Below are 9,685 nucleotides of genomic sequence, written 5' to 3'. Positions count from 1 at the left end.
TTTCCACCGTTGCAGGTATCCCCCACACTGCCCTGAGTGAGAGACACCAGGAAAGAGGGGGAAGCTTCATCCGCCCCAGCGCTTAGTACAGTGCCTGGCACATCCTAAGTGCATAACTAATGCCAGAATTTAATACCGACTTTGGGGCAGGCCTGGGCCAAACTGTTTAACCCCTAGTGTTCTGGAACCACCAGCCCTCCCTCCCCCCCACACCCCTCAGGAGGTGGGGAGTGGGAAGGGGCAGGGGCAGGAGTGGACTGAGGTGGGGAGGGAAGGCTACTGATAGTGTCCACCCACTCCCCCGAGGTGCGGGGTGGCCACAGCCCCGAAAGGCCCGGTGGGGGGCTGAAGGCCCGGGCTGGGGTAGAGGGCCGCAGCCGGACCTGGGCCCGGCCAGTAAGAGAATCCGGCAGGGGCCACCCCAGCCGAGGCGGCCATGAGGTTGAGCTTGGAGAGGCCGGGGAAGGATAAAGGGGAGAGGCCGGGGGGCAACTTGTAGAGCGCTCCCTCATGTGGGGCGTGATGGTGGTGAGCAGCGGTGGCGTGGGCCGGGGGAGGTTGGCAGGCCTGAGCTAGGCCCTGGAAGTCGAAGCGATAGGCGTAGCGCTTGCCGTGGACTTTACTCATGATGTTCTTGTCGTAGTAGTAGCGCAGCGCCCGGCTGAGTTTGTCGTAGTTCATATTGGGTTTGCTCTTGCGCTCGCCCCAGCGCCGGGCCACCTCGTCCGGGTCCGTGAGCTTGAACTCGCCGTGGCCACCTTCCCATGCGATGCAGCCCGCGTTCGCCCGGTCCGCCAGGAGCTCTAGCAGGAACTGCCACAGCTGGATCTGGCCGCTGCCTACGTGGGTCGAGGGAGTGGGGGGATGGGGAGACATTTGGTGTGGGGGGACTTCTCTCCAGGGCTGGGGAGGGGAGGGAAGGGGGTGAGGGTCGCCATAGGGGGAGGGGACTGGATGGGGGAGAGAAGGGACTGGGGGAGGGCCACTGGGGGAGAGGGTCACCATAGGGGGAGGGGGCTGAAAGGGGGAGAGGACCACCACTGGGGGAGGGTCTAGAAGGGGGAGAAGGTGGCCACAGGGGGAGGGGCTGGATGGGTGTGAGGGTCGTCACTGGGGGAGAGTCTGTGGTGGGGAGGGTTGCCATGGGGAGGGGGATCATTGTGGGGGGTCTGGGAGGGGACCAGGGACACCATGGGGGCGTGAAGCAGGGTGGCTTAGTGGCTAGAGCCCGGGTTTGGAAGTCAGAAGGACCTGGGTTCTAATCCCGACCCCACCACAAGTCTGCTGGGTGACCTTGGGCAAGTCACTTCGCTTCTCTGGGCCTCAGTGACCTCATCTGGAAAATAGAGATTAAGAGTGTGCATCCCGTGTGGAACACAGACTGTGCCCATCTGATTAGCTTGTATCTACCCCAGTGCTTAGAACAGTGTTTGGCACATAGGGCTTAACAAGTACCATCGTTGTTATTATTATTATCACAGGGATTAACAAATGCCATTATTATTATTATTATTATTACTATTATCTGGAAGAGGGGGAGGGTCGCCACAGAGGGAGGATCTGGAATGGAAAGGGGTGAGGGTCTCTATGGGGGATAAGGCAGATAAAGAAAACGCCGCCGTGGGGAAGAGAACTGAGCTAATTAACCCCCCCCACCCCACGACCCTGGCCAGGGCTGAAGATGTTAAACTCTCCAAAGAGTTTCGAGTTTATTTTGGATTCCCCAGGCTGCGGATAATCCTAGTGCTGAGCGTTTCGGGGAAATTAGAGCCCCAGGGGTTAATTATTTCTGGGACGGACCCTCGGATTTCAAAATCCGCACCCCCTCCCCCGTCCCACCCTCGGGGCTCCGGATAATTATTTATCTTGTCTTGTCTTATGACGTCGAGTCGTTGACTTTTGGTTGTTTTTTGTTGTGCCCCCTCTGAATAATCCGCATAATTGCCTCGGTTCTTCTGGCTTGGGAGTCAGAGGACGTGGGTTCTAAACCCGCCTCCGCCACTAGCCTGCTGTGTGACCTTGGGCAAGTCACTTAATTTCTCTGGGCCTCAGTTACCTCATCTGTAAAATGGGGATTAAAAGTGTTCGCCCCACGTGGGACAACCTGATGACCCTGTATCGACCCCAGCGCATAGAATAGTGCCTGGCACATAGTAAGCGCTTAATAAACACCATAATTATTATCATTACTATTCTGAGGGAGATGTCCACTCGGATCCCACCCCGCGTTTTTCCGTGGAGCCTCTAGGGGCCGACTTTATGACGTCAGTCTGTGACGTCATACCCCGATAGCGACCCACGGTGAGTCACGTGGCCTCCGGATCTCGGACGAGGACCACTTTTCGGGGGAGGGGTGGGGAGACTATCACCTATCATTATTATTATTATTATTATTATTATTATTATTATTATTATTATTGTCACCCTGGAGGTAATGCATCGATTGTACATATATACATATATATATATATATATATATACAATATATTTTATATATATATACAAGATATATATATTCATTCATTCACTACAGAAGCAGCGTGGTTTAGTGGAAAGAACACGGGTTTGGGAGGGCAAGGTCGTGGGTTCTAATTCCACCTCTGCCACTTGTTAGCTGTGCGATTTGGGGCAAATCACTTAACTTCTCTGTGCCTCAGTTACCTCATCTGTAAAATGGGGATGAAGACTGTGAGCCCCATGTGGGACAACCTGATTACCTTGTATCTACCTCAGCGCTTAGAACAGTGCTCGGCACATAGTAAACGCTTAACAAAAGCCATTATCATTATTATTGATTAATAATGATTATAATAATAATAATAATTGATTAATAATTCAATCAGTCGTATTTATTGAGCGCTTACTGTGTGCAGAGCACTGTACTAAGAGCTTGGGAAGTACAAATCGGCAACATATAGAGACGGTCCCTACCCTACCCAATTCTTGTTGTTATTATTATTACTCCAGCGCTTAGAATAATAATGATGGCATTTGTTAAGCGCTTACTATGTGCAAAGCACTGTTCTAAGCGCTGGGGGAGATACAATGTGATCAAGTTGTCCCACGTGGGGCTCACAATCTTAATCCCCATTTTTACAGATGAGGTAACTGAGGCTCAGAGAAGTTAAGTGACTTGCCCAAGCTCACACAGCAGACTTGTGGTGGAGCCGGGATTCGAACCCCTGACCTCTGACTCCAAAGCCCGGGCTCTTTCCACTGAGCCACGCTGCTTGTGCTCTGCACCCAACAACGGGCTCACAGTCTAGGAATATTATATACTATAGCTGTGTATATAGCTATAATTTTATTTATTCTGATGGTATTGACACCTGTCTACTTGTTTTGTTTTGTCGTCTGCCTCCCCCTTCTAGACTGTGAGCCCGTTGTTGGGAAGGGGCCGTCTCTAGATGTTGCCGATTTGTACTTCCCAAAGCGCCTAGTCCAGTGCTCTGTGCACAGTAAGCGCTCAATAAATACGATTGAATGAATGATTGGGGTCTCGCAAGATGGGAGAGGGAGGGAGTGGGAGTCGCAAGGAAGCAGAGAGAAGACCCTTGTGTCCCTCCCATCCCCCAAGGAAGGGAGGGTGATCCCCACCTGTGGACCCCACTTTCTTGGCCATCCCCCCCCACGCTGTGTGCCGTGTCCCCCAAATAATAATAATAACAAGACTGTGAGCCCACTGTTGGGTAGAGACCGTTTCTATATGTTGCCAACTTGTACTTCCCAAGCTCTTAGTACAGTGCTCTGCACACAGTAAGCGCTCAATAAATACGATTGAATGAATAATGGTATTTATGAAGCGCTTATTATGTGCCAAGCACTAGTTCTAAGCGCTGGGGTAATAATCATAACAATAATAATAATGGTGTTTGTTAAGCTCTTACTTTAATTCATTCCTTCAATAGTACTTATTCTATTTATTTTCTTTTGTTAATATGTTTTGTTTTGTTCCCTGTCTCCCCCTTCTAGACTGTGAGCCCACTGTTGGGTAGGGACCGTCTCTATGCGTTGCCAACTTGTACTTCCCAAGCGCTTAGTACAGTGCTCTGCACACAGTAAGCGCTCAATAAATACGATTGATTGATTGATTGAGCGCTTACTGTGTGCAGAGCACTGGACTAAACGCTTGGAAAGTGCAATTCGGTAACAGATAGAGACAGTCCCTACCCAACAATGGGCTCACTTACTATGTGCCAAGCACTAGTTCTAAGCTCTGGGATAATGATGATAATAATAATAATAATAATAATAATAATAATAATAATAATAATAGTGTTTGCTAAGCTCCTACGAGGCGCCAAGCACTAGCTCTAAGCGCTGGAATAATAAGAATAAGAATAATGGTGTTTGTTAAGCGCTTCCCTCCACCTTCCTCTCCCCCTCCTCCCCCTCCCCCCCTCCCCCCCCCCCCCCCCCCCCGCCTTACCTCCTTTCCCTCCCCATAGCACCTGTATATATGTATAAATGTTTGTACGGATTTATTACTCTATTTGTTTTTTTTATTTGTACCTATTTATTCTATTTATTTTATTTTGTTAATACGTTTTGTTTTGTTGTCTGTCTCCCCCTCCTAGACTGTGAGCCCGCTGTTGGGTAGGGACCGTCTCTATGCGTTGCCGACTTGGACTTCCCAAGCGCTTAGTACAGTGCTCTGCACACATTAAACGCTCAATAAATATGATTGATTGATTGATTGAGCGCTTACTGTGTGCAGAGCACTGGACTAAACGGTTGGAAAGTGCAATTCGGTAACAGATAGAGACAGTCCCTACCCAACAACGGGCTCACTTACTATGTGCCAAGCACTAGTTCTAAGCTCTGAGATAATGATAATGATAGTAATAACAATAATAATAATAATAATAATAATAATAATGGTGTTTGCTAAGCTCTTACGAGGCGTCAAGCACTAGCTCTAAGCGCTGGGATAATAAGAATAAGAATAACGGTGTTTGTTAAGCACTTCCCCCCCCTTCCTCTCCCCTTCCTCCCCCCCCCCCCCCCGCGCCTTACCTCCGTCCCCTCCCCACAGCACCTGTATATATGTATATATGTTTGTACGGATTTATTACTCTATTTATTTAGTTTTTTATTTGTACCTATTTATTCTATTTATTTTATTTTGTTAATATATTTTGTTTTGTTGTCTGTCTCCCCCTTCTAGACTGTGAGCCCACTGTTGGGTAGGGACCGTCTCTATGCGTTGCCGACTTGGACTTCCCAAGCGCTTAGTACAGTGCTCTGCACACAGTAAACGCTCAATAAATACGATTGATTGATTGATTGATTGATTGAGCGCTTACTGTGTGCAGAGCACTGGACTAAACGCTTGGAAAGTACAATTCGGTAACAGATAGAGACAGTCCCTACCCAACAACGGGCTCACTTACTATGTGCCAAGCACTAGTTCTAAGCTCTGGGATAATGATAATAATAATAATAATAATAATAATAATAATAATAATAATAATAATGGTGTTTGCTAAGCTCTTACGAGGCGTCAAGCACTAGCTCTAAGCACTGGGATAATAAGAATAAGAATAATGGTGTTTGTTAAGCGCTTCCCCCCTTCCTCTCCCCTTCCTCACCCTCCCCCCCCGCGCCTTACCTCCGTCCCCTCCCCACAGCATCTGTATATATGTATATATGTTTATACGGATTTATTACTCTATTTATTTATTTTTTATTTGTACCTATTTATTCTATTTATTTTATTTTATTAATATGTTTTGTTTTGTTGTCTGTCTCCCCCTTCTAGACTGTGAGCCTGCTGTCGGGTAGGGACCGTCTCTATATGTTGCCGACTTGGACTTCCCAAGCGCTTAGTACAGTGCTCTGCACACAGTAAGCGCTCAGGAAATACGATTGAATGAATGAATTAATGATTTTGCCAAGCACTAGTTCTAAGCGCTGAGGTAATAATAATAACAACAATAATAATAATGGGGTTTGTTAAGCGCTTATTATATGCCACCGGGATAATAATAATAACAATAATGATGATGGTATTTATTAAGCGATTATTATGTGCCAAAAACTGTTCTAAGCGCTGGGGTAAAAAGCGCTTAGTCCAGTGCTCTGCGCACAGTAAGCGCTCAATAAATACGATTGAATGAATGAATAATGAATAATAATAATATTCATTCAATCGTATTTATTGAGCGCTTACTGTGCGCAGAGCACTGGACTAGGCGCTTTGGGAAGTACAAATCGGCAACATATAGAGACGGTCCCTCCCCAACAACGGGCTCACAGTCTAGAAGGGGGAGACAGACAACTAAACAAAACATGTAGACAGGTGTCAAAATCGTCAGAATAAATAGAATTATAGCTATATGCACAATGATGATTGTGATGATGTATTCGTTAAGCCCTGCGGTTGATACAAGGTAAGTGCTCACTACGTGCCAAGCGCTGTTCTAAGCGCTGAGATAATAACAAGAATAATAGTATTTGTTATTATTATTAATAATCAAGATAATAATGATATTTGTTAGGCGCTTACTATGTGCCAAGCACTGTTCTAAGCGCTGAGATAATAATAAGAATAATAGTATTTGTTATTATTAATAATCGTGATAATCATGATATTTGTTAGGCGCTTACTATGTGCCAAGCACTGTTCTAAGCGCTGGGGTTGATACAAGGTAAGCGCTTACTATGTGCCAAACACTGTTCTAAGCGCTGGGATTGATACAAGGTAAGCGCTTACTATGTGCCAAGCACTGTTCCAAGCGCTGAGATAATAATAAGAATAATAGTATCTGTTATTATTAATAGTCGTGATAATAATGATATTTGTTAGGCCCTTACTATGTGCCAAGCACTGTTCTAAGCGCTGGGGTTGATACAAGGTAAGCGCTTACTATGTGCCAAGCACTGTTCTAAGCGCTGAGATAATAATAGGAATAATAGTATTTGTTATTATTATTAATAATCGTGATAATAATGATATTTGTTAGGCGCTTACTATGTGCCAAGCACTGTTCTAAGCGCTGGGGTTGATACAAGGTAAGCGCTTACTATGTGCCAAGCACTGTTCTAAGCGCTGAGATGATAATAAGAATAATAGTATTTGTTATTATTATTAGTAATCGTGATAATAATGATATTTGTTAGGCGCTTACTGTGTGCCAAGCACTGTTCTAAGCGCTGGGGTTGATACAAGGTAAGCGCTTACTATGTGCCAAGCACTGTTCTAAGCGCTGGGGTTGATACAAGGTAAGCGCTTACTATGTGCCAAGCACTGTTCTAAGCGCTGAGATAATAATAAGAATAATAGCATTTGTTATTATTATTAATAATCGTGATAATAATGATATTTGTTAGGCGCTTACTATGTGCCAAGCACTGTTCTAAGCGCTGGGGTTGATACAAAGTAAGCGCTTGCTATGTGCCAAGCACTGTTCTAAAAGCTGAGATAATGATAATAATAATAATAACGATGGAAGCGCTTACTACGTGCCAAACACTGTTCCAAGCGCTGAGATAACAATAATAATAATAACGATGGAAGCGCTTACTACGTGCCAAACACTGTTCCAAGCGCTGAGATAATAATAATAATAACGATGGAAGCGCTTACTATGTGCCAAACACTGTTCCAAGCGCTGAGATAATAATAATAATAATAACGATGGAAGCGCTTACTACGTGCCAAACACTGTTCCAAGCGCTGAGATAATAATAATAATAATAATAATAATAATAATAATAATAATAATAATAATAATAATAATAATAATAACGATGGAAGCGCTTACTATGTGCCAAATACTGTTCCAAGCGCTGAGATAATAATAATAATAATAATAATAATAACGATGGAAGCGCTTACTCCGTGCCAAACACTGTTCCAAGCGCTGAGATAATAATAATAATAATAATGATAATAATAATAATAATAATAATAACGATGGAAGCGCTTACTACGTGCCAAACACTGTTCCAAGCGCTGAGTTAATAATAATAATAACGATGGAAGCGCTTACTACGTGCCAAACACTGTTCCAAGCGCTGCGGTAGATACAAGGTGATCAGGTTGTCCCACGTGGGGCTCACAGTCTTCATCGCCGTTTTCCAGATGAGGGAACTGAGGCCCAGAGACGCGAAGCGGCTGGCCCGAGGGCCCCCAGCCGACAAGTGGCGGAGGCGGGATTCGAACCCAGGTCCTGTGACTCTCAAGGCCGGGCTCGACCCACCAGGCCCCCCGCTCCCCGCGCTCACCTTTCTGCACGGCGGGATTGAGGGATCCCCAGCCCGGATTCTTGCCTTCCTTGAACAGAGACTCCCCGATGGGATCTGACAGTGAAGAGGAGATGTTCGGGTGGGGGGCGTAAGGGGATGGAGAGGGGGTGGGGTCCCCCTTAGGGGGGAGAGGAGACCCCCACCCTGGAATCAGGGGAGGCGGAGAGGAGCCTGGTGGAGCCTCGCGGAAGGCAAGTGGGGGCGTTCAGGGGGTAGCCCACCCCCTCCCCCGCCCCCCAGCCCCCCGGTTCCGCCTCCTCCCGCCCCCGGGCGGGCGACCCCCTTCGCCCCCTTCCTCCCTAGGCCCGCGGCGACCCCCAAGCCAGGAAACGCGTCCAGGAAAAAGGAAATCCGCTCTCTGAGCCTTATATAGGGGGAGCCGGGCTGGGACAGCCGACCAGGAGGGGAGCCTGGAGAGACAGAGGGAGAGACAGAGGCCGGGGGGAGACCCCAAAGAGGGTAGGTAGCAGTGGGGGGGGGGGGGGGCGTTGGAGACCCCCTACTCCCTCTCCACCCCCGTGTCCCCACCCCCATCTGGGGATTCCAGTTTCCACCCTCCTCAGCCTCCTTCGAGGCCTCCAGGGACCCAATTCCTCCTCTTGTCCCCTTCAGCCCCCCAACTCACTAGGAGGCCCAGCCCTCGCCCCCGGCCCCCGGCCTAACCAGGCCCCTGCCCCATCATTCCGGTCTCCCCCCAACCCAAATTCTGGCCCTCCGACCCCTCGACCTCTGGATCCCCTGCCTCCCCCCGACCCCCTCAAGCCCCCAAACCTACGGATCCCCCCAGCCCCCTTAGCCCCCCGACCCTCATACCTGGCAAATACATGTTGAACAGTCGGGGGTGGGTGGTGCCGCTCTGTCTCATCGCCTCCGGGGGACTGGGAGGGGGTGGGGAGGGGGCCGAGGCCCGGGGGGGGGGGGATGGGGGGTGTTGGCTGCTCTCTGGGTCTCCGAGACCCCCCCCACCCCAAATAGCAGGAGCAGCAGCAGCAGCAGAGCCGCCTCCTCCAGGGAGGAGGAGAAGGGGCCCGGGTTGGGCCTGGGCTGGAACGGGGGGCGCGCCCCGGGGCGGGGGTGGGGGGCGCAGGGGACACCCGGAGGGAGGGGGAAACCGGGGCGGCCTTCACAGCCCCGTGAGACCCGCCCCGCCCCAGGTTTCACCCACCCATCGGGCCGGGGCTGCAATTTCCTCTTTAATTAAAGCGCCTCCGCCCCCCTTATCGGTTCCATCGCAATAAAGTCCTCGCTGCGGAGTCTCCGAGCGCAGCCCCTCCTTCAGAGACCCTCGTGTCGCCCATCAGATGGCCGGGAACACGGGGTGGAGGGTGGGGGTGGGGGGCCAGACCGGGCCGGGGTCTCGGGGTCCCCCACCTTCTGCCCCCTCGAAGCTCTGCAAACACCGCGCAGGTCCCCACTAATCCCACTGTTGGGTAGC

At 49.1% G+C, this 9,685-nt stretch overlaps 1 protein-coding gene across 1 annotated transcript; it reads right to left on the bottom strand.

The window, feature by feature from the left end:
* Window positions 1-276: 276 nt before the first annotated feature.
* Window positions 277-9,115, bottom strand: FEV (FEV transcription factor, ETS family member). The gene is made up of 3 exons (XM_038752078.1): window positions 9,064-9,115; window positions 8,230-8,304; window positions 277-839 (listed from the first exon to the last, which is right to left on the bottom strand). Exons 1-3 carry the CDS (start codon window positions 9,113-9,115, stop codon window positions 277-279), a joined length of 690 nt encoding a protein of 229 aa, XP_038608006.1.
* Window positions 9,116-9,685: the final 570 nt, after the last annotated feature.

The sequence above is a fragment of the Tachyglossus aculeatus genome, chromosome 1, assembly GCF_015852505.1.
Source record: "Tachyglossus aculeatus isolate mTacAcu1 chromosome 1, mTacAcu1.pri, whole genome shotgun sequence".
Classification (NCBI taxonomy): domain Eukaryota; kingdom Metazoa; phylum Chordata; class Mammalia; order Monotremata; family Tachyglossidae; genus Tachyglossus; species Tachyglossus aculeatus.
The sequence above is the reverse complement of the archived record's forward strand: the minus strand, read 5'-3'. Positions and strand labels throughout refer to the sequence as shown.